We start from the raw sequence: 24,561 nt of genomic DNA, 5'->3' as shown, positions 1-24,561 counted from the left end.
TCACTACTTTTAATTTTACAGAAGGAAACGGCAGCAGCATATCCAGGAAAGGCGACGAAGAGCAGAAGATCGTGACCATCATCAGTATCTTCCACCAAACGCCCGCCGCCTCCTCGAAATTCATCACCCAGCTCTGCCAGTTGATCCTGCAAACGGAACAGGCGATGATGATCGAAGCGAGCAGCCCCTTCCGCGACGTACTAATGAAATTCCTGCTGCGCTACCCCGCAGAGACGTTGGAGATGTTCCTCAGCGATAACTACATCAAGGACAAGCAGTTCAGCAGGTACCTGCAGTATCTGGTCAAGCACAAGGAAGGGAAACCCTTCAGGGACTACATCCAGAACAATATGGTGAAACGCCTCATAGCGATGGTGCTCTCCAACTACATCAACTTGAACTTGGAGTTACACGAGAGGAACGAACTGCAGTACCAGGGCATACGGATCATAGCGCTCCTGATCAAGTTCGACGACCAGTGGCTGTCGACACAGCAGGAGCTGGTGGACTCACTCAAGCAGATATGGTGCGACGACACGTACCAGGAAAGGCACAAGAACGTAGAACAGCTCGAGTACACGCACTGGAAAGAGCCGAAGCTGTTGGTGAAGATCCTGCTCCACTACTTCTGCCACCACCCGACCGACATCGACCTGTTATTCCAACTCCTCCGGGCTACCGTCGACAGGTTCATCCCCGAATTCCAGTTCCTGAGGGACTTTTTAGAGAATACCGTGGCCCAGAATTACACCGTGGAGTGGAAACGGTCGGCGTTCTTCAGATTCGTCGAATTATTCCCTCTAGGGGACATGTCGCAAGAACTGAAAGCCAAAGTCCTTCAACTCATACTTATACCGTGCTTCGCCGTCAGTTTCGAAAGGAGCGAGACTAACAAGCTGGTAGGGGGCCCCCCGACGCCCTACCAAGACAGCAGCGATAACGTCGTTTCGGTGTTTATCAACAAGGTGCGACACCCCCGTCCAAAATATGAAACACGAGAAATAATCTTAATTTTTTTTAGCTGATTGATCCGGATAACCCGTTTCCATCGGCCGATTGCGTCAGGATATCGCTGCTCCAGTTCTCGTGCCTCCTGGTGGAGCAGGCCAGCCCCCACATCCACGACCACGACGCCAGCAACAAAGCCCAGGGCTTCAAGCTGCGCAGGCTTATGACTTTCGCCTGGCCCTGTCTGCTCGTGGAGAATTGTGTCGACCCGGCAACGCGCTACCATGGTCACCTGCTCCTGTCTCACATCATCGACAAGTTCGCTATACACCGGAAGATCGTTTTGCAAGGTGAGACCCACTTATTTACCGACGAATAAATAATTAACGTAATCGTTTTAGTGTTTCATAGCCTTCTGAAGGCGCACGCGGTAGAAGCGAGGAACGTAGTGCGGCAAGCGTTGGAGATTCTGACACCGTCTATGCCGTTAAGAATGGAAGAGGGTCACACGATGCTCACCCACTGGACCAAGAAGATTATCGTGGACGAGGGACATTCGATGCAACAGTTATTCCACATCCTGCAGCTGGTCGTGAAGCACTACAAGGTAAGTCCGACGGGTGTAAGTCTGGAGTTTGAGGCGGCCAACCCGTTACCACGTTTTGTAGGTTTACTACCCCGTCAGGCACGATTTGGTACAGCACATGGTCAGTTCGATCCAAAGGCTAGGTTTCAGCCCGACGGCGACTTTGGAGCACCGCAAATTGGCTGTGGAATTGGCGGAGGTCATAATAAAATGGGAACTGTACGGTATAAAGGAGGAATCCAAGGGATCTGAGGTGGGTTATTGTTAAAGGTTGAGGGCCAGACGTAATCGTTGTTGTTTTCAGGTGGTGGAAAGTTTTCCCGTTAAGAGGTCGAGTTTCGACGAAGGCGAAAGCAGCAGGAAGAAGATGGCTATCCCCGGACCCTCTGGATCGGGAACTGTGCCCGTGGCGGTGGTGAAAAGCGAACCGGGAGTGAATAAACCCATCGATAGGGCCCACACCGATACCGTCCTCAATTTCCTGCTTAGGCTGGCTTGCCAGGTATGATGAATGCCTTTATTCCAAAAAAATATAATCAATGTGGGTGAGATATAACCTATACTAGATATTGGTGGGTGTCATTCAATGCTGGACGAAACATGTAGCTCTTAGATTAGTTGTTTCCCACGAGTGCCATTTTTTTCCTTAGGTCAATGAATCTCCGCCGGTAAATCCCGCCAATCCCATAGCCAACAGCCCGGGCGAGGTCTTGTCCAGGCGGTGCGTGATCCTCCTGAAGACGGCGCTGAAGCCAGATATATGGCCCCAACCGGTGGATCTGAAACTGGGATTCTTCGACAAGATCCTGATGACGCTAGAGACCCCAAATCCCAACGTAGCGAACATATGCACGGCCCTGGAACTCCTGACTTACCTCCTGACAGTTCTGGACAAGAAGCAGATCCTGGCGAGCTTCAAGCTGTTGAAGAGGGGCATCGAAGTGTGCATAACCTCCAACAACAGCAAGATCATCAAACTGGTGCACAACCTGCTCACCAAGTTGATGTCCATATTTCCCATCGAACGTACCACCACGAATTTAAGCTGCAAGGAAGAGGAACTGGAGCCCCTCTATAGTCACATCGGCAAGGTCATCTTGGAAGGCCTGAACAATTACGAGAAGAAAGAGAACCCGTCGAGCTTATTCGGGACAGTGATGATCCTGAAAGCGGCTTGCGCCAACAACCACTCGTGCATAGACCTGCTGATAACGCCGTTCATGCGGGTCCTGCAGAAACTGCACAAGGAACATTTACAGCCCATCTCGACGGAATACACCGCCCTGACCAGCGAGCTGCTGATCCTGAGCCTGGACCTCGTGAAGACGAGGGTGGTGGTGATGGGCGTCGAGATGCGTAAGACGTTCATCGGGACCATTCTGGTGGAGCTGATCGAGGAGACGCAGGATATCAAAGTGATGAAGGCCATCACGAAGGTGACGACATTAAAAAGTCATTAAGGTTGCTAGTGACCGATCGGATTTCTCGTTACTTTCAGATGTTGGAGGAGTGGATGAAGTGCAAGAACGTCGTGACGCTCAACCAGGCGCCCAGCTTTAGGGAGAAGTCTATTTTGCTAGGGAAGATGATGCAGTACGTAGAGAAGAGGTTCCCCGACGATAACGAGTTGAACGCTCAATTCTTGGAACTGGTTCACTATGTGTACACGTAAGTAATCTAAATAACCAAGGGATGGCGCTGTTTTTGTTCGATTTATAACGAAGACAGGTCATAATTTGAATATCGTGGATGTGATTTGCATTTCTCGTTGTTTTATTGTAATTTACATCATCCGCAACCGATTTTTTGTAAATCGTTGTTTTCAGCGACAAGCACCTCAAGACGACCGAGCTAACCTCGAAACTGGAACCCGCCTTCTTAGCGGGGCTGCGATGCGGCCAGCCCCACATCAGGGCGAAATTTTTCAAGGTTTTCGACGAGTCCATGCAAAGACGGTTACAAGACAGGCTGCTCTACATAGTCTGCTCCCAAAACTGGGACGCTATAGGGCCCCACTACTGGATCAAGCAGTGCATCGAACTGCTGCTCGTAACGTCCGCCCCAGGTCACTAAATCTCACGAACATCAAAACGTTTTATCAACAAACCATTTTTTTTTTTAGACGGAGGTATAGAGATGGCCCACGAGAGCAGCATCCTGCCGAGTATTACCTCCGTTATAAGCTCCGCCGATAAACACAAGAAGGAGGAGTTCAGCCGTCACCAGTTCCAGAAACCAGAGTTCTGCGACTCGGTGGAGAACAAAGAGGAAATGCTGGACGTGGACTTGTCGAACGTGGAGGCTAATCCGACGGTTGAGGAGAAGCCCATCATCCGGGAGGAGACCATCAAGATGATAAAGAAGCACTACGAATTCATACAGGTGTCGAGGAACGTGACGACGGAACAGTTTTTGGTGGCCACTGCGCAGTTGTGCCACATGGATACGGGTCTGGCGGAACACGTGTGGCTGTCGTTGTTCCCGAAACTTTGGTCTATATTAGAGGACGACCAACGCAATGTAAGTGTTTAACAGCGTTCCGTTCGGGTCGTCATAGGCAGTTCGACCCCGACTTTCGTATTTTAGCACTAACCCTAGTGTTTAAACTTGCGTTAATTGAAATTTCTCTGCCTTAACCAGCTGTTGGTGCAAGAAATGCTGCCGTTCGTTACGTCCGGCACCCACATCATACAAAAAGATTGCCACCCTAGCGCCATTAACACCTTCGTGGAAGCCATGTACAGGTGCACCCCTCCCATACAGATGTCACCGTAAGTTTCCCTTGATCGGGCGATACAATACGCCTAGCGTCGCTTACTTAATTTTTTTTTCAGACCGCTGATGAAGTACATAGGGAAGTCCCACAACCTCTGGCACAGAATGGCCTTGGGTTTGGAGCAGATGGCCTTCGATCCTACCTCCGTCTCCAAATCAAGCAATCCGGCGAGCTGTTACGAATTCGAAGGCGAACTATCCAAAACGGTAATTCGATTAAACGGTACAGTCAGTTCGGAGTTAAACGGCGGAACGTTTTCAGGAACTGCTGGATTCTTTAGGCGAGCTGTATTCCCTGCTGTGCGAAGAGGACCTATGGGCAGGTCTGTGGCAGAAACACTCCCAGTACAAGGAGACCGGCATAGCCATCGCCTACGAGCAGCACGGGTTCTTCGAGCAAGCCCAAGGCGCCTACGAGGCGGCCATGGCGAAGCACAAAACGGACAACAGCATGGGTCCCGTCCCCACGCACACCCAGAGGGAAATCCTGCTGTGGCACGACCATTGGATCAGGTGCGCCAAGGAGTTAAACCAGTGGGAGGTCCTCATGGAATACGCCAAGAACTTCGTCTACAACCCGTACCTGCTGCTGGAGACGGCCTGGAGGATCCCCAAGTGGGACGTGATGAAGGAGGCCCTGTCGAATGTAGAATACAACTGCCCGAAGGAGCTGGGATGGAAGATCACCATGTACGGCGGCTACCTGCTGATCTGCCAGCCGGACGAGAAGAAACCGCTCAAAATCGTCGAGCGGTACGTGGAAAGCGCCAGCGCGCTCTGTCTGAACGAGTGGAGGCGCCTGCCGCACATCGTCAGCCACATACACCTGCAGTACCTCCAGGCGGCGCAAGAGGTACGTTTTTAAGTTACTCCTGACGTGTCGTGTTATTTCTCGTTTTTTTCTTCCAGATCATGGAGTTGCAAGAGGCATACCAGATCCACAAAGGCCTGATGCAGAGCCACCAGAACTCCCTGCACGACATGAAGGCCATAGTTAAGACCTGGCGGAACAGGCTGCCGGTTATAGCAGACGACCTGGTGCACTGGAACGACATTTTCACGTGGCGCCAGCACCACTACCAGGTCATCGTCAACCATTACGAGAGCAACAGGGACACCACCACCGCCAATTCCATGCTGGGGGTCCACGCTTCCGCACAGTCGATCATCCACTTTGGGAAGGTGGCGAGGAAACACAAGCTCATCAACGTCTGCCTCGAGTCCCTGAACAGGATCTGCAGCATTTCCAGCGTGCCGATCATCGACTACTTCCAGAAGGTGCGGCAGCAGGTGAAGTGCTACCTGCAGCTCGCCTCCATGAACAACAAGAACGAGCTGGCCGAGGGCTTGGAGGTAATCAACCACACGAAGATGCAGTACCTGAGCAAGGAGATGACTGCGGAGTTCTATGCTTTGAAGGGGATGATGTACCACCTAAGCAGTAAGTGTACCGTTCCGAGGAAATTCGAAATTCAAATTTTTTTTAACTCTGTCTCTTAGATAAGTCCGACGAGGCGAACAAGGCTTTCTCCGCGGCGGTGCAGATGCACGACACCTCCATCAAAGCCTGGGCGTTATACGGAGACTACTTGGAGCAGGTTTTCACCAGAGATCCGAGACAGATCAACCTGGGGGTGAACGCGATGACGTGTTTCCTGCACGCGTGCCGACACCAGAACGAGTCCAAGGCCAGGAAGTACTTGGCCAAGGTGCTGTGGCTCCTCATATACGACGACGAGAATTCAAGGTCAGTCATTAATAAATACATTAAACAGTAAAGGACCCAAATGAGAACTTTGGAGAACTCCCGAATTCGCTTGCTTCTCGGGATCTAAAATTATTGGCCTGTACAATTTTTAGTCCAGGCGGTATCTGTTTTAAAAAGGGTATACTTGTGTAAAAGCATATGTTCGTAGATTTTTGCTTTAATGGCTTCTATAGTAGCATTGTATTCGATGCAAAGTAGAACAAAAAGTTGTTGGTCTTTTATCAAAAGAAATTCGTGTCATCATTTTTAGGAGGCGTAAGATGAACCATTTCAAATTTAAAATGAAATTGAATGTTAAATCTGAAATACTGCTGCATACACACTGTGTTCTGATTGTAGCTGTAGTCGCCCAGGTGCATCGAGTGTACGAAGTGGTCGGTTATACGTCAAATACTAACCTGGCGAGCTTGATCGTAAAACAGAGATCGCCTCCAAAAAACAAGCAAACAACAGTGGCGCGTACAGAGGTAAAATGTAGTACATATGTGGAAATTATAAAACAAATTGGATTTATAATAAATCACATTTAAAATAAATAGTTTATGAGAGTAAAGGAATTTTTGTAGGAACAAGGGTGCCAGATGTGAACTGATCTCTTCGTCCCTTTATAATGTTTAAAGAAATTATTCAATTTCTAAAACCCTTAAAAGTGTATGGCACTGGATCTCTTGACAGGCAATGATTTATTACTTTGCATCAAATATGATCCTACTATAAATAACATCAGAAATGATAATTTTTCTATGCAAATAAAAAAAACGTGGGCTTAATTGTTATTGAAAAAAAGTAAAGAAATAGCAAAAATAAACCTTTTTTTTTCTTGGATTTCTTGTCGACAACTTAGCAATTATTCATTTTAGACAAAAATGGAAGAGGAAAAAAACTTTTGTATTTAAATTTTGAAAAAGACAGTTAGTTGCAATTCGAAAAAATAATAATTGTTGTTGCAAAAATCGGAAAAATCAATAATACCTAGGATCTTCATACTTTTGCCAATTAAACTTCTTAGTGCATAGAATCATCACACCAAATTTCATCCAATTCGGTTCGATAGTTTTTACATAATAATTGTTTAAATTTTTCTTTTAATTAAATAATTTTCAAAATCAAATTTCTAAAAATCTAAAGCCTTTGGATACTTGAAAATTTCACCACAAAAAGCTCTCGAGCTTTAAAATGCTTTTTGAAAAATTCAAATCGGACGATTAGGTGAGCCGTGGTGATTGCTTAAATATTTTCGCAATTTTCACACTTATAAACAATTGCAATAATTTAATGTTTTTTCAATTTTTTTTAATTTTAAAATATGGTTTGAAAGTACTCGGAAAGACGAGTATTTAAAAAAAAAACCTGATGATCCGCCCATTATTTTCGAAGTTATAGCCCGTTAAAGTTAACCCTTATTTGCAGCAAAACTATAAGGGTATAAGGGCTGTTTTTTGAACTAATAGGTTTGTCATTCCGAGTACTTTCCAGATATAAATTTTCAAAATTTGCAATCACGGGCGTCCCATTTAAAATGTCACTCAAAGATATTCAAGACCGCGTGAAATCAATGAGGTATCAGTGGTGGGGGGAGCAAACACACAGCTACTCCGATCTGAATTCTCGAGTTCAAAATTGCGACACTCGGAAAAATTTCACTTATCTCAGCGTCTAATGGACCAATTTCGATGATTTTTTTTTAAATCGATGTCTCGCAACTAAAAAATTCAATTATCATATTTTCAACTACATTTTATTATTAATTATTGGACTTTTGACATGCCGATAAACAGTTACTTTAAAAAATGATTAATTTATTATGTTTATTTATTTACTATGTTAATTTTCACGACCAAAATTTTTGCATGTTGCACCATGTTGTTGGTATTAATTAAGTATCCAAAAGATTCTTATACTTTTTTTATAAATAAAAAATAAATTTTAGATAAATATTTTAAAAGTAAACGAAAAAATTAAAATTATAATTATTCACAATTTATGTGAGTAATAATTTTTGAAAGACTTAGAAATTTATCGTACAACTAAAAATTAATACCAATTTTCAGTTGTTTATTTAAATAATTATTGTTTAAACAATTTTATAATATTTAAACAAATTTACTAGTATTACCTGGTGCAACATGCAAAAATTTTGGTCGTGAATATTAACATAGTAAATAAATAAACATAATAAATTAATCATTTTTTAAAGTAACTGTTTATCGGCATGTCAAAAGTCCAATAATTAATAATAAAAGGTAGTTGAAAACATGAAAATCGAATTTTTTAAGTTGTGAGACATCGATTTAAAAAAAATCATCAAAATTGGTCCATTAGAAGCTGAGATAAGTGAAACTTTAACTCCGAAAATAATGGGCGGATCATCATTTTTATTTTTTTAAATACTCATCTTTCCGAGTACTTTCAAACCATATTTTAAAATAAAAAAAAATTTGAAAAAAACATTAAATTATTGCAATTGTTTATAAGAGTGAAAATTGCGAAAATGTTTAAACAATCATCATGGCTCAACTAATCGTCCGATTTGAATTTTTCAAAAAGCATTTTAAAGCTTGAGACCTCTTCTTTTTGTGGTGAAATTTTCAAGTATCCAAAGGCTTTAGATTTTTAGAAATTTGATTTTGAAATTTTTTTAATTAAAAACAAAATTTAAACAATTATTGTACAGGGTGGTCCGAATTTTATGCAGGAAACTTCGAAGGCAGATAGACCTCTTTAAAATAATGTGTTAAAGTTGTTAAAAAAAATTGATTTTTTGTTTATATGTCAGGAATCTATCAATCGATTTCAATAAAATTTAGTACAGTTATTCTATGATAGTAGGACTTGTATTCCTTAAAATATGAACTCTAAAGGTTTAACCAGTGGTGTACAACTGGACAGGGACACCCCCCTTTTTTATAAAAAAACCTACGCCACTGCATTTTTTACAAGTTATTGTAACAGACATATTATGATGCAGAAAATATGTAAAAAAGGTAACTTGAATTTTTTCCCTAAGATTCGCCGTTTTCAAGTTATTCATACCAATACAATCCCCTTGTGCGGACATTTCTAACCATAATATTACAAGAATATTTATGTTTATGCTTAAAAGTAAGTGGAATTTGTAAGCACATCAACAAAATTCTTTACACTCGTTTCCACACCACCTGTGAGGTAGAGTTCCTTACGCGTTTTAGTTTCCCCTGGAAGCCTAACCCACTGTCTTTACAAATAAGGACGACTTAAATAAAAATAATAATAAATGTACATTTACCAAAGGCGAGGGGTAGTGAATTTTCACAATCTGCATATTTGGTCACAAGAAAATCCTCATGAAATTCGGACAAGATCTTTTCAACACGAATTTTCTGTGGACGTGTGGCTCGGAATAATTCGCAATAAAGTTTGTGGACCTTTCTTCTTCCCACTTCGTCTAAATTTCCAGTCATTTCTAAACTTTCTAGAGAACCATCTATTTTAATTATTAGATGATGTTCCATTAAATATATGACAAAATAGCTGGATACAATGGATGGTGCTCCCGAGCATTCTGGGAGAATAATATAAGAATGACTTAATGAACATTATATGGGGCGATGGATAGATAAAAGACCAAATGCCAATGTCAACCATAATGGTGCAGAGGGTCCAGTGTCTTGGCCAGCTAGACTGCCATATCTAAACCACCTGGACTTCTATGTTTGAGGTTATCTGAAAAGTTTATTCTATTCCAACAGATACAAGACTACAACTACTGCAACGAATAGAAGACGGGTGTAATGAATTAAAAGAAAACCACGACATGATATTAGCTCCAATTAATTCCATTAATAGAAGATGTCAGAAATGTATCGATGTGGGTGGTTCGCATTTTGAACAATTGTTGTAAATACGTAACGTTAATTTTGTTTCTTGTTTAGTTGCTGTTGCTTGGTAAATATATTTTTATTATTATTTTGATTTAAATTGTTCTTATTTGTAAAGAGTATTAGGCCTTCAGGGAAAACTAAAACACGCCAGGAACACTCACAGGTGGTGTAATAAGAAGTGTAAATAATTTTGTTGATGTGCTTACAAATTGCACATACTTTTAAGCATAAACATAAATATTCTTGTAATATTACCGTTAGAAGTGTCTGCCACAAAGGGATTGTATTGGTATGAATAACGTGAAAACGGCGAATCTTAGGGAAAAAATTAAAGTCACCTTTTTTACGTATTTTGTGCATTAGAATATAAATCTGTTACAATGACTTGTAAAAAATGCAGTGGTCTAGGTTTTTTTTTGTAAAAAAAGGGGCGACCCCTGTCCAGTTGTACACCACTGGTTGAACCTTTAAAGCTCATATTTTAGGGAATGTAAGGTCTACTATCATACATTATCTATACCAAATTTTATTGAGATCGGTTTATAGATTCCTGAGATATAAACAAAAAATCAATTTTTTTTAACAACTTCAACACCCTGTATCTCTAAAACGGGGCTGTTCCAGACCAATGTTTATAAGGCAAACACATATTGTTTTAAAGAGATCTATCTGCCTTCAAAGTTTCCTGCATAAAATTCGGACCACCCTGTATAAAAACTATCGAACCGAATTGGATGAAATTTGGTGTGATGATTTTGTACACTAAGAAGTTTAATTGGGAAAAGTATGAAGATCCTAGATATTATTCAAGTGTCTGAATGAAGTTGACAAATAAACTAGCATTTTTTGCAATTTTTTAAATGATTTTTCCGATTTTTGCAACAACAATAATTATTTTTTCGAATTGCAATTAACTATATCTTGTTCAAAATTTAATTACAAAAGTATTTCCTCTTCCATTTTTGTCTAAAACGAATAGTTGCTAAGTTGTCGATGAGAAATCCAAGAAAAAATAAATTTTTTTGCTATTTTTTCATACTTTTTTGCAATAACAATTAAGCCCACGTTTTTTTTTTATTCGCATAGAAAAATTATCATTTCTGATGTTATTTAGAAGCCGTTAAAGCAAAAATCTCGGATCACATGCGTTTTACCCAACCCGAAACAGATACCGCCTGGACTATTTGTATTATTTTTTTTCAGTATAATGGGGGCTTTGGATAANTTAATGGACCTATCTTGTTTTCAATTTTTTATAACCATGAATACAATTTATATTTTAAAAAGTTTCAATAAACGAAAAAATTAATTAAAATATACAATAATTAAAATGTCAATTTTCAGTTGTTTATTTAAATAATTATTGTTTAAACAATTTTATAATATTTAAACAAACTTACAAGTATTACCCAATATGCAAAAATTTTGGTCGTGAATATGAACATAGTAAATAAATAAACATAATAAGTTGATCATTTTTTAAAGTAACTGTTTATCGGCATGTCAAAAGTTCAATAATTAATAATAAAAGGTAGTTGAAAATATGATAATTGAATTTTTAAGTTGCGAGACTGATTTAAAAAAAAAATGATCGAAATTGGTTCATTAGAAGCTGAGATAACTGAAATTTTTCCGAGCGTTGCAGTTTTGATCTCGAGAATTTGGATCGGAGTAGCTGTGTGTTTGCTCCCCCCATCACTGATACCTCATTGATTTCACACAGTCTTGAATATCTTTCAGTGACATTTTAAATGGGGCGTCCTTGATTGCAAATTTTGAAAATTTATATCTGGAAAGTATTCGGAATGACAAACCTATTAGTTCAAAAAACAGCCCTTATACCCTTATAGTTTTGCTGTAAATAAGGTTAACTTTAACGGGCTATATCTCCGAAAATAATGGGCGGATCATCCGGTTTATTTTTTAAAATACTCGTCTTTCCGAGTACTTTCAAACCATATTTTAAAATAAACAAAAATTTGAAAAAAACATTAAATTATTGCAATTGTTTATAAGTGTGAAAATTGCGAGAATATTTAAGCAATCACCACAGCTCACCTTATCATCCGATTTAAATTTTTCAAAAAGCATTTTAAAGCTTGAAAGCTCTTCTTTCTGTGGTGAAATTTTCAAGTATTCAAAGGCTTTATATTTTCAGAAATTTGATTTTGAAAATTTTTTAATTAAAAAAAAATAAAATTTAAACAATTATGTAAAAACTATCGAACCGAATTGGATGAAATTTGGTGTGATGATTTTATACACTAAGAGGTCTAATTGGGAAAAGTATGAAGATCCTAGGTATTATTCAAGTGTCTGAAAAAAATTGGCAAATAAACTAGCTTTTTTTTGCAATTTTTTAAAATCATTTTTCCGATTTTTGCAACAACAATAATTATTTTTTCGAATTGCAACTCACTCTATCTTGTTCAAAATTTAATTACAAAACTTTTTCCTCTTCCATTTTTGTCTAAAACGAATAGTTGCTAAGTTGTCGACGAGAAATCCAAGAAAAAAATGAATTTTTTTTGCTATATTTTTATATTTTTTTGCAATAACAATTAACCCCACGTCTTTTTCATTTGCATAGAAAAATTATCATTTCTGATGTTATTTAGAAGCCGCTAAGGCAAAAATCTCCGATCACATGCGTTTTACCCAACCTGAAACAGATACCGCCTGGACTACTTGTATTATTTTTTTTCAGTATAATGGGGGCTTTGGATAAGTACTACGTGGGGGTACCCCCAATACTGTGGCTGCCGTGGACGCCGCAGCTCCTCAACTGTCTCGTGCAGTACGAAGACAACGTGATACTGAACCTGCTTTGTCAGGTACGTCACGTTTTACATCCCGTACGATAGAATTCTAACTCGGTTCACTTTTAGGTCGGCAGACTATTCCCCCAGGCCGTCTACTTCCCCATAAGGATCCTGTACCTGACCCTGAGGACCGTCACGGCCAGGAAAACGAATTCGGTATATACGACTGCTGGAGCACTCGTAGCAAGTCCGTTCTAATGAAAATTTATTTAAGATTCTGTTGCAGCAACAGCAGCAGCAGCAGCAACAGCAGGCGCAGGAGACGCAGAAGAGCGAGGAGACGCAGAGCAGCACCCAGTCGTCGTCATCGGAGAGCAGCACCGGCACGTCGACGTCCGCCACCCAACCCACCGTGAAGGCGTCCTGGATCAAGGCGACCTCCTCCATGACCCGGTGCTCCAAGATCATGAAGATGCAGCGGGATATCCACCCCACCGTGCTGTCCAGTCTCGAGGGTATAGCGGATCAGGTAATCTCGAAACGTGTATCGTTATTTCTTTTAACGTTACGTTTTGTTTCAGATCGAGTGGTTCAGGGAGAATTGGTACGAGGAGGTTCTCAGGCAGCTGCGGCAGGGCCTCGCCAAGTGCTACGCCATAGCTTTCGAGAACCGGGAGGCCGTGAACGAGGCGAAAATCACCCCTCACATACTTAATTTCGTTAAGAAACTGATGTCTACTTTCGGCATCGGCGTAGAGAATATTTCCAGTCTGACGAACGCCACGTTTAACTCCGCCGCCTCGGAGAGTCTAGCGAGGAGAGCGGAAGCGACTTATCAGGACCCCGTGTTCAAGGAAATGAAGAAGGAGTTTACGAAGGACTTTGACTTTTCCCAGTCAAACTCCATGAGGCTCCACACTCTCATCTTCAAGCTGAAGAAGTGGATCAAGATCCTGGATAATCGCTCCAAGATGCTTTTGCAGTAAGTTCGTCGACGTCCGATGTGAAAGCGTCGAGTGACGATGGTTTACCGTTGTTCTAGGTCGTTTTTGATAGAGGAAAAGTGCCGGTTCCTGTCGAACTTCACACTGAAAACCGCGGAGGTAGAGCTACCGGGGGAGTTTCTCCTGCCCAAGCACAACCACTACTTCGTGAAGATAGCGCGGTTCATGCCGCGGGTCGACGTGGTGCAGAAGCACAACGCGGCGGCGAGGAGGCTGTACATCAGGGGCCACAACGGCAAAATTTACCCTTACCTGGTGATAAACGATTCGGGTCTAGCTGACGCGAGGAGGGAGGAACGGGTGCTGCAACTCATGCGGATGCTGAACCTTTACCTGGGAAAGCAGAAAGTAAGAGACGTGACGCTGAAATCACACGTTACTTAAATAAATCATTGCCGTAGGAAACTGCCAGGAAATTCCTGCACTACACCGTCCCCCGGGTCGTGGCGATCTCCCAGCAAATCAGGCTGGTCGAGGACAATCCCGCGTCGATTTCGCTGCTCGATATCTTCAAGAAGGGCTGCTCGAAGTTGGGCATCGAACACGACGACCCCATCCAGTATTATTACGAGAGGCTGGCCACGGTGCAGAGCAGAGGCATCAAGGCCAGCCACCAGGTCTACAGGGACATCCTCAAAGGCGTGCAGCAGAACATGGTGCCGAGGACCGTCATAAAGCAGTGGGCTTTGCAGACCTTCCCCACCGCCACGGATTACTGGCAGTTCAGGAAGATGGTAAGGACGGGCGGGTCGGCGTTTAAAAATGCCGGTATCTGCAATTTTTCCCCTTGTTACAGTTCACGTTGCAACTGGCGTTGGCCTGTTTCGCCGAGTACGTCTTCCACTTGACGAGGCTCAATCCGGACATGATGTACCTGCACCAGGACTCGGGGCTGATGAATATCGCTTACTTCAAGTTCGACGTGGACGACGGCACAGGTACAAGCACGCCACATAATTCATTTCTCGATTTGTCAGTTTCCAGCTTAGGCGTTTTCTTTCATGTCATATGCGTGCACGTGGGAAAAGCGTATTATTTTTTGTTATTCCAGTTGAAAAATCACAGCCGGTAAAACAGAATGTTGCATTTGAGTGTAACCTTGATCTTATCGTTTTAATAATATTTAATTTTTTTGAACATGTACTACTTTTCAGGCGAACTAGACACCGCGAGGCCCGTCCCCTTCCGGCTGACCCCCAACATTATAGAATACCTGTCGACCATAGGGGTAAGCGGGCCGCTCACCGCTTCCATGATCGCAACCGCTAGGTGTTTCGTCTACCCCAACTTCAAGGTAAGTCGTGACAATTTTCGGGAAGTTTCCTTGCTAGAATATGCTTCTAGATCCTTTCTATACTGAAACCGATCCTGCGCGACGAAATGATGCTGTCCAGGGCGAAGAAACCCGAGGATATACTAGGCACGAATCAGGAGAATATGACGGACGCCGAGCAGATCATAAATATGGTTAACAAGGCGGTGTCCTCGGTTTCGAGCAGATTGAACAGTCTGGCGCATTTCGATGGTACCGATAGCAAGGTATTTGCTGAGGATTTCTCGTGTTTTTAGCTTATTTCACTTGTTTTGCACTTGCAGGTGGCAACGCTCGTGGCAGCGGCGAACAGCCACGATAATCTCTGTCGTATGGACCCCGCTTGGCACCCTTGGTTGTAGGTTAAGACCTGGGACTCTTTTTTTGTGTGAGGTGTTTATTTTTTAAGTTTTGGGTTGGAGACAATCCGGTAGTTTTGTAAAAGTGAGGTTATTTTGTAAATATACTGAAATTGATATTATTAGTTGGTGATAATAGTTTTTTAAAGTGAGAAATAAATTAGTTTCCTATAACGTTGTCTTTTTTATGAGCGTATATAAAGAGGAGAAAGAATGGTGGTGGCTGGTGAAAACTAAACTGGTCGTATCTTGATAACAAAGTTTCAGACCCACACCTTTTTGCGGGATGGTTTCTAGACCCACACCGAGAAGTTTCGTGACAAAAAAATAATGCAAGAAGTTTGTGAAATAAAGTTTCAGCATTATGAAGTTTGAAAAATAAAATTTTAATATCTTAAAAATTTAAATCGTTATAACTACAAGAAACAATAAATTTTGTGAAAAAATAAAAAAAACAGAGCCAGTTTGTATCTGTGAATGAGGTACAACAGGTAATTTTCTCAAAAGTCTTGTAAATAGTGTAAAAATATATAAAAACTAAATACCTTGCAGTGAAAGCTTTCTTCTCTTTTCTTGTGGTTCCAGTTTGATGGTAAGTTATAACACGCGATGAACCCACGAATTGTCCGGTAACTTGAAAGAAACGAATTCACAATCACTGGAAATACAGATTAACGTTTTTAACACTCGCATTAACTAATAGTTTAAATAGAATACATCAGCGCGGAAAAACGAAATTTGAGAAATATAAAATTTATGGTGATTTCAGATTAGACAACCTTTAAATTCAAATTCCTAAAGTCCCTAGATTTGATTTGAGCCATCTAGAAATTTTATCAAAATTAGATCAGTGGCGCCATCTGCTAACAACTTCGCAAAATGGAAGTTTAATAATCTACCGCAAGATGGCGCCAGTAGTTCTTCCCCAAAAAACATGTTTAAAATTTGAATTTAACAATTAAAAAGGCGCCTATTTACACCGTGAGTGATATAAAAAATATTTTGAAACATTAGGAATGGCTTAAAGTTAAAGAAATCGTGAAAAATTAAAAAGAACTTGGATTATATCACAGCTGTATTAATCGTATCTATCCTTCCTAGTTTTAACTAAAAAGATATTCTGAAAACGGCTGCAAAGGTACTTTAATAATAAAAAATGCATTTTTAAACGTTTAACTCACTTTGATATGGTTTAAACCATGTATTATTACACTAGGCACAGAAATTAAGGGATATTAAAAAAAACAAATTTTTGAATGATTTTCAAAGAGTTGTAACTTGGAGGAAAATGGTCGTAGAGGGAGTAAAAAAAAAGAAATTGAAACTTCAAGTTTCTACTTTTCGGATCTGGAGTTTAAGCATCAGAAGTTTTTGAGTAATCATAAAAAAATGTACGAAAAAAGAATTGCAAATTTTTTCTTTTCTTTAAAAAGGCCTATGGACTTTAAAAATGTGTCTGGTACTTTCTACTAATTACTGGTAATTTTACCATAAGGCTCTTTTAGATAATTGAATTATCTTCAATTTGAGCGGTTCCAGAGCCCTAAACGATGATTTGTGGCTGAGTTATCGTCAATCAAAGCAAAAAAATTTTTTGACTAGCAATCAATTACTTGGGAAATAATGGTCCTACAGAAAATCCAAGCAGGGTTTTGAAAACTGCAAAGTATTCTCTACAAGCCGTAATTACTGGTTTTTGATAAAAAAATTTGTTTCGAAGTGAAAATGTATTTTATAAAAATTACTTTGCTGCCTCACATACAACGGGAAAGAATTTATATTAAACCTTTCATTATTACACAACAAATCCACTTAAAAAAGTTTGATTAGTCTCAGATTGTTCTCCAATTGTCTCATTTTTGCATTTCATCGATTTTTTTATCTATTACGCGGATTAAATCATTGACAGATCTTCATTATCTTCGAAGTGGTAAACTACCTTATCTTTTCCACAAGTGTAACTGATGATTATGCTAAAACCGATGATTTCGCGTAATAAAACCACAATGACCCTTAGTTCCAATGTAAGTCTTTGATTCTGACGATCGGCCACTATTTCCACAAACTGCTCGACATTTTCTCCAAGATTGTTGTTTTTTTCTATTAAATTAGGTAATAGTACATCACTTGTATTCGGAAAAAAAGTGAGTTTTGGTAACCTGCAATCTGGACAGTAAAGTGACTTCCAGATTAAAAAAGAAATAATCATGGAAAAGACATTCAAAAGATCAACTAGTAAGTAGGTAAGCATTTTTTTCAACTTAATTTCTGTACATGAGCGTATATTTGTTGAAAATAGACGTAAAAGTTCTTATCAGAGTCATTTGCTACTTTCTATCAAAACATTTAATCTATAAAATTGAAACGCAGATATTCTTTTATACGGAAATTCTTTCATGTCATTCTGTTGCTGTCTATTTGTTTGTCACGCACGTACTATTAAAAAAATCTGATATAAACATTATTAAGTAACTGATTAGGCCTTGAATAATTGTAATGTAATCTTTTCCATCTTTCTTATCTAATTGTCTTTATAATACTTACTCTTGAATCACCTTGTCAACAATTTTCTACTAGGTTGCATTTCCACCTCACACATTTCAGATAATCCAGGCCCTTCTCACAAACTTCTCCAGCATTGGCCCCAGCATGACCTTAGGACTCTCCGCTGTGGCCATACCAACGCTAAACACTACTCTAAGTCAAAACCAAGTGACATGGCTTGGTAAGTAGAAAGAAAACAAGAGCAAACACTTCGGTGCTACCACAGGGTAGTATTCCAGGGCCCCTGTACCTCACAGCCAATAAACTATTAACACATCCTCAGCTAGCATGGCGTCTTTGGCCGCACCAATCGTCTGCTTCCTCTCTGGACCTATAGCGGACAAATTCGGAAGAAAAATCTCCATTTTCTGCATCAACGTAACCTGCTTCATCGGTTGGTTAGCCATATACAGCGCCTACGCAGCTGGAAGTAGCCAGTACTTGCTTCTCCTGCTCGGTAGGTTCCTCATGGGTCTCTCCATAGGTTTTTTCCCTATTTTTTTCCCACGAAAATACGAGGAACAGCTTCCGGGTTGCTTATGGGTTGTGGGTTCATCTTTAACTTTCTGGCTGTTAAGATTTACCCCAGTATGGTTGATAGTATGCGCAGTACGGGTGTGTTCTTTTTCTACGGTTGCATCGCCTTGATCGGTACCGTCTTTTTGATTTGTTTACTGTCCGAGACCAAAGGGAAGACCCAGGAAGAGATCTTGGAATACTTTGTTGATAAAAAGAAGGAAACTGACGTGGAAGAACGGGAAACATGTTTAAAAGAAAATGTTACAATATATTAGATGAAAGATACATTACGATATATTAGAAAAGCAGCATTTTTCACTTGGTAATCCAGACAATTACCATTTTCCCGTATAATTTTGCCAAACAGCACCGATTTTCATAAAAATTTTTATTTAAGTTCTTCTTACCCTTTACTTCAAAGTTCATCTTGTACCGGGGCTGTTTTACCCTGGCGGTGGATGCCATCCCTTCTCTGGGGTGAAAAATGGATATATTGACTAATTCTAAGCAACTTTTGTTCTATAAAGTTTTTTTTTAAGTTCGATACTTTTCGACTTATTCGCGAGTGAAAGTGTAAAGTTTGTAACCAAAAAAAAAACCACTTTTTTAGACGGTTTTTCGCGAATAACTCAAAAAGTAAGTATTTTATCAAAAAAAATCATTCGTATAAAAATGTAGCTTATAAAAAAACAAAAAGAATGGTGTGTTTATGGTGCCTGTAGACCCAATATAAGCGGAGTAATAGCTTGTTGAAGGTTGGTTCTTATTCGTCAAACGCCAAAATTGAAAGATTGAACATGAAATAACCAAAAACCAATGCATTTTTCAGGGAATACTCATAGAACCTTTTTCAAAGTGCGTGAAAAAACCTTTATTTTTATTATTTATAAAAGTACCTACCATCAAACCTAAGCGAGTTATGACGAAAATAAAGTTGGTCCGTATTTATTTCGGCAATAAAAAACCTGAAAATCACCCCCTAATTACCACCCCAATTGAAAATAATCGTTACCACTTTACAGTTTACTTTATTTATATACTTGTAATATGCTCTAGAAGTTTGACCGGTTTAAAGTGCTTAGTTTTGAAAAAGGTTGAGCTTGAAGTGAAAAGAGAATTTTTGTATTTTTGGAAAAAATTGTCTTTTCTTCAAAATAACTCAGAAACTATTAATGGTAAGTACGCAAAATTTTGTAGAGTACAAAATTGTAGGTTTTGCTCGTTTGAAAATTTTGTTTTTTTCTGTAGGATAAAAATTAAGTAAGATATAGCCATTTAAAGTTTGCATATGTTCGTAAATAGCAACTTGTTCTAGCCCTTTCAGCTCAAACGCTTACAAAAATAAGGGCTTAAAGAAAATTTAACTTATTTGGTCTTATAGCCCTTGAAATAACCTATAAAATGTTTTTTTGAAGGGCTTGAAAGCATAAAAACTAAGCGAGTTATGGGTAAAAAACCAATAACATATTTTTGCAAATATCAGAACACGTATATTGAAGCACTGCTGAATACACATTATGGCTATATTTTAGGCACAAACGTATTTACATAAAAAAATTAAATTCTTATTTTCCCTATTTTTGATTACAAATTTTAATCAGTAACGCATTCGTATTGTTTTTTTTAAGGTTTGATAAAATAAATACATTACATTTTAAATAAAAAAAGATTGTATTATATTTTGAACTAAAAAATTTTTTTTAACTATAATTGTTCGATATTTTTTTGCAAGGGGTGGTTTCTATAAGGGTTGAAACTTATAAATAAATAATTAAAAATTAAAACAGTAAAGAAATCTTAATTTAGTGGTACTATATGATTAAATTAATCGAATTTGCTGAATAATGTTTTTCAACATTATTTTTTAATGATTAATGTCATAGGGGTTGGTTTTCAGGTATTGACAATTTTCAATTCATCATAATTACACATGATTTCAACCTATTACACGCTCGAATCTACAATTCTACAATTATTTTCGAATAGGGGTAGTTTTCACCTTTAAAAAATAAAAAGCAACCCCCGGCACATGGTCAACTTTGAAATAGAGGGTAAGTAGAATCTAAATCCAAATTTTGGAGCAAATCGGTATTGTTTGGGAAAAGTAACGCCGTATATTACCTTGTACAAATGTTGAAACGAGTTATAACAGACTAAATATATAAGAAATAGAATGCAAAGGAATCTTTATTGACTATATTGTTTTTTATTCGTTGAAAAAAAGTAAAACTATTAGTCGTCCTCCACTTGTTGATTGAAAACTCACATTTTAAACATCTCTAGTTGTATTGAATTCATTTAACATTGAATGGGTGTCATTATTTCCTCAAATTCTTAAAATACAACACTATACAGAGTTGCAAGTTTTACTGGAACAAATTCTGTAACTTAATAAATAAAAGCTTGTAGCAAAATTCTTGAAACACGTCAATTTTTATTTTCAATGGGGCATATTACAAAGAGGTTTGTTCATTTTTTTAATTATGTGGAGTGTCCAACAACCCCCCAACTTTTTTTAAATGGAAGAGGTAGGTTGATTAATTTTTTATTTTAAAACTTTTTCAATTGCATATGGAAATGTTTACTGAAACTACTGTACGAGTATACATTTTTTCCTGCTTGATAAGCCACAATAACAATTCCATAACTTATCACCTGCTCGATAGCGCTGTGGCCAATTTGAACTGAATGTAATTGATTTGTTAGTACTTGTAGTCCAGTTGGTAGCTGTTTCGGGATGGATGTATTATACAGTAACTCTAATTTTTGTTGGAAACAGTTCTAAATATTATGTAAAATGATAATTGCGATATGCGCCCGCTGAAAAAGTTGTGCATAATTGTTAACGCAAAATGTAAAAAAAAATTAAAAAGGCGCACCTTTCTCCCTTCTTTCATGTATAACTCGGAGAATACTGACATTAGAGATAATAGTCAAAGGAAAAAAAGTTTCGTTTTGAGATTCTCTTCAAAATAAAAGTGGTTTCAAATTTGTATGTGCATTATTGTGCTGCAATACAGTGTAGACCGAAAAAAAATTCGTGAAAAAAGATGTTTTTTTCATGAATTTATTTCGGACCTTGATTTTAGAACAGCCATATAAAAAGTATGGTTCTGAATACTTCATGATATAGTAGTATTGCAGAAATTATTTCATCGTAGTCGGACCGGTAGATTTCGTACAATTCAATTGTTAATTATAAGAAAATACAGAATTATACTTATTTTTCAAATCTCTCTCACGGTGAAGCCAATGATTATTTTGAGCTCCCAATTTTTATACGTAATATCCTTTGGAGTCTCAACTATCAATCCCCAAGTAAAAATTTTCAATTTTATCCATTTTAGCGACAATTAGAATCTTTTCAAAATTTCTTCGAAAAAATACTTATAAACATTTAGAGCTGGAGCTACCGTGTTTATATATTCTTCAAATGTAATTATAGGATCAAATGGAGGAAGGATTGACGATCAAAATCCACTTTTGATTTAGTGGATATGATGAATCGTCATCGAGATATGTAAGCTCAAAGTTGAAGTGAGTTTACGGCAAAACAATGTCCTGTACAATGACAATCAAAAGTGATTTTGATTGTTTGACTCAAAGACTTTATAATTATGAAAATTTGCGAGGAGTGGGGGGACTATGTGAGCGGAGCTACACCCTATTAGGGTTGTCCACTATAAAAGCAAATCATATACAAATTGTTGTCGAGTTAAAGATTTTATATCAAAGAACCTGCCTGTATAGTCAAATTTTAAATATATGACAAATTAACGTTAGAAATCATTTATTAATTTTTGCGTTACTTAAAAACTAATCTGACGTCATAAGGGGCAATTGAACAAGAAGCTAGTAGCGATCCTATTGCATAATTTTGAAGAAGAAGAAAATATGTCAAAATTGTCCATCAAACCCTGCTGCCCTGTTTCCTGTTTTTTAAACAAAAGTGTCACTAGTGACAGCAGTCTATCAATTAAGGGTATTTGTGATTGTTATTATTAATTTCCTGATTGTAATGGATTCAACAAAATTTAAGTGGTTTTGTTCCACATTCCACATAGCCAATTGCATTATCTCCATAAGACTCCCGAACTGCACTATAAATTTCCATAAATAAATAGGTATTTTATGTAAATAAACACAATAAAATCATTCGTTAAATATGTTGATCCTTACCTGACTGCTTTTATACCTCTGATTTCGCCAANAGTTGGTAGCTGTTTCGGGATGGATGTATTATACAGTAACTCTAATTTTTGTTGGAAACAGTTCTAAATATTATGTAAAATGATAATTGCGATATGCGCCCGCTGAAAAAGTTGTGCATAATTGTTAACGCAAGAAAATGTAAAAAAAAATTAAAAAGGCGCACTTTTCTCCCTTCTTTCATGTATAACTCGGAGAATATTGACGTTAGAGAAAATAGTCACAGGTAAAAAAGTTTCGTTTTGAGATTCTCTTCAGTGGTCCGAAATTTTTATGTGCATTATTGTTGCTGCAATACAGTATAGACCGAAAAATTCGTGAACAAATATGTTTTTTTCATTAATTTATTTCGGACCTTGACTTTAGAGCAGCCATATAAAAAGTATGGTTCTGAGTACTTCATGATATGGTATTACTGCAGAAATTTTTTTCATCGAAGTCGGACCGGTAGATTTCGTACAATTCAATTGTTAATTATAAGAAAATACAGAATTATACTTGTTTTTCAATTCTCTCTCACGGTAAAGCCAATGATTATTTTGAGCTCCCAATTTTTATACGTAATATCCTTTGGAGTCTCAACTATCAATCCCCAAGTAAAAATTTTTAATTTTATCCATTTTAGCAACAATTAGAATTTTCTCAAAATTTCTTCGAAAAAATACTTTTAAACATTTAGAGCTAGAGCTACCTTGTTTGTATATTCTTCAAATGCAAATATAGGATCAAATGGAGGAAGGATTGACGATCAAAATCCACTTTTGATTTTGTGGATATGATGAATCGTCATCGAGATATGTAAGCTCAAAGTTGAAGTGAGTTTACGGCAAAACAACGTCCTGTACAATAACAATCAAAAGTGATTTTGATTGTTTGACTCAAAGACTTTATAACTATGAAAATTTGCGAGGAGTGGGGGGACTATGTGAGCGGAGCTACACAATTCACTCACGCAATTACAATCAATTTTTTGTCAGCTTCTACAACAGATAACGAATTTAATAACATATTATTTTGCTGTAAAACGACCTTGACAGTAGTTTGTGTTTGTTATTTCTTGAGATTTCAATTGCTGCAGGAGCATATTCGTGATATAAAAGTAAATATGACTTTATAATGCAAGAAAATGCTATTATATTTTTCTACTTTCCTTAAGTAGTAAATTTCCTATTATTTTAACAAGTCTATTTCCATTTTTACGAAATATTAATAAAAGTTTTCGTACCTGGATTTTCTATACATTACGTTATATATCTACTTTATCATTCTTTATTTTGCATATAAATTTAAATTGAAAGATTTTTTTGAATGGACATTGTAAAATTCGAATAGATGTTGCTTTCCTCTACCGATTAACAAAAAATCATCTATTTCTCTGTTGTAGAAGCTGAGAAAAAGTCTGGGTTGGAATTATTGGTGATCGCTCGCATAGTAGGTAAGTGAAAATGTAACCGGACTGACTATGCTTCAACATGAATTGGTTCTGCTTTAGCGGTTCTATACCCCCATAATTTGGATCCCGATTTATTTAACCAACGGATATGGTCTCAACAAGACGGGGCACCACCACATTTTGTTCAAAATGTACGGACCTGTCTCAACGAAGTGTTTGATATAAAAATTTACTATTAATACTACTACTAATTAAAATTAATTCTGTACACTTTACACAATCTACAGGGTCTTGAAACATAATATTCTGTTGTTGTACTAGCTCATCTTTAACATCTAAAAACTGTAATTATTATTTAACTATTTAAAGCATATACATGAAATTTTTATCATTTTGTTCTGTTTGATTTATTTATTTAGATTAAGGCTTATTGTATAATGCCAGAGGTCATCAGCAATTACAAATAATTACTTCTTGGAGGCACCGACCTAACTAAATCAACCACTAGAAAAAAAATTTAAA

General features: G+C 38.2%; 2 protein-coding genes across 5 annotated transcripts in view; both read left to right on the top strand.

Annotated features, from left to right (window-relative positions):
• The window catches only part of LOC108906376 (transformation/transcription domain-associated protein), a 46,194-nt gene extending 30,657 nt beyond the window's left edge, over positions 1 to 15,537 (top strand). The window contains 23 exon segments of the mRNA XM_023457230.1: positions 22 to 965; positions 1,022 to 1,298; positions 1,350 to 1,555; positions 1,617 to 2,036; positions 2,185 to 2,970; positions 3,033 to 3,202; positions 3,361 to 3,599; positions 3,657 to 4,054; positions 4,175 to 4,305; positions 4,369 to 4,516; positions 4,572 to 5,162; positions 5,219 to 5,750; positions 5,810 to 6,056; positions 12,645 to 12,771; positions 12,826 to 12,915; positions 12,974 to 13,228; positions 13,281 to 13,681; positions 13,742 to 14,051; positions 14,105 to 14,437; positions 14,500 to 14,641; positions 14,858 to 14,997; positions 15,048 to 15,242; positions 15,300 to 15,537. Coding sequence (XP_023312998.1) covers positions 22 to 965; positions 1,022 to 1,298; positions 1,350 to 1,555; positions 1,617 to 2,036; positions 2,185 to 2,970; positions 3,033 to 3,202; positions 3,361 to 3,599; positions 3,657 to 4,054; positions 4,175 to 4,305; positions 4,369 to 4,516; positions 4,572 to 5,162; positions 5,219 to 5,750; positions 5,810 to 6,056; positions 12,645 to 12,771; positions 12,826 to 12,915; positions 12,974 to 13,228; positions 13,281 to 13,681; positions 13,742 to 14,051; positions 14,105 to 14,437; positions 14,500 to 14,641; positions 14,858 to 14,997; positions 15,048 to 15,242; positions 15,300 to 15,377 — 7,160 coding nt within the window. The 3' untranslated portion in view covers positions 15,378 to 15,537.
• Positions 15,538 to 17,410: 1,873 nt separating this feature from the next.
• LOC108906701 lies at positions 17,411 to 24,412 on the top strand. 4 transcript variants are annotated; one of them, XM_018710039.1, is made up of 5 exons: positions 17,411 to 17,617; positions 17,979 to 18,099; positions 18,202 to 18,375; positions 24,031 to 24,081; positions 24,139 to 24,412. In XM_018710039.1, exons 2-5 carry the CDS (start codon positions 18,024 to 18,026, stop codon positions 24,276 to 24,278), a joined length of 441 nt encoding a protein of 146 aa, XP_018565555.1. In that variant the 5' UTR covers positions 17,411 to 17,617; positions 17,979 to 18,023; the 3' UTR covers positions 24,279 to 24,412. The 4 variants fall into 4 exon arrangements, 2 of the variants coding, with proteins under 2 accessions (XP_018565555.1, XP_018565564.1); XM_018710048.1 differs by having other exon boundaries at positions 17,597 to 17,617; positions 17,988 to 18,099; XR_001964301.1 differs by lacking the exons at positions 17,979 to 18,099; positions 18,202 to 18,375 and having other exon boundaries at positions 24,031 to 24,226.
• The last annotated feature ends 149 nt before the right edge of the window (positions 24,413 to 24,561 follow it).

The sequence above is a fragment of the Anoplophora glabripennis genome, unplaced genomic scaffold (genome assembly GCF_000390285.2).
Source record: "Anoplophora glabripennis isolate ALB-LARVAE unplaced genomic scaffold, Agla_2.0 scaffold59, whole genome shotgun sequence".
NCBI classification, from domain to species: Eukaryota; Metazoa; Arthropoda; class Insecta; order Coleoptera; family Cerambycidae; genus Anoplophora; species Anoplophora glabripennis.
This window is presented reverse-complemented; position numbering and strand designations above follow the sequence as displayed.

Excerpts from the sequence above, each read along its gene's own strand:
- LOC108906701 (XM_018710039.1), top strand. The coding sequence starts at position 18,024 with ATGACCTTAGGACTCTCCGCTGTGGCCATACCAACGCTAAACACTACT. Across the intron at positions 18,376-24,030 it reads GTACTTGCTTCTCCTGCTCG|AAGCTGAGAAAAAGTCTGGG; the intron begins GTAGGTTCCTCA and ends TCTCTGTTGTAG. Across the intron at positions 24,082-24,138 it reads GGTGATCGCTCGCATAGTAG|CGGTTCTATACCCCCATAAT; the intron begins GTAAGTGAAAAT and ends GTTCTGCTTTAG.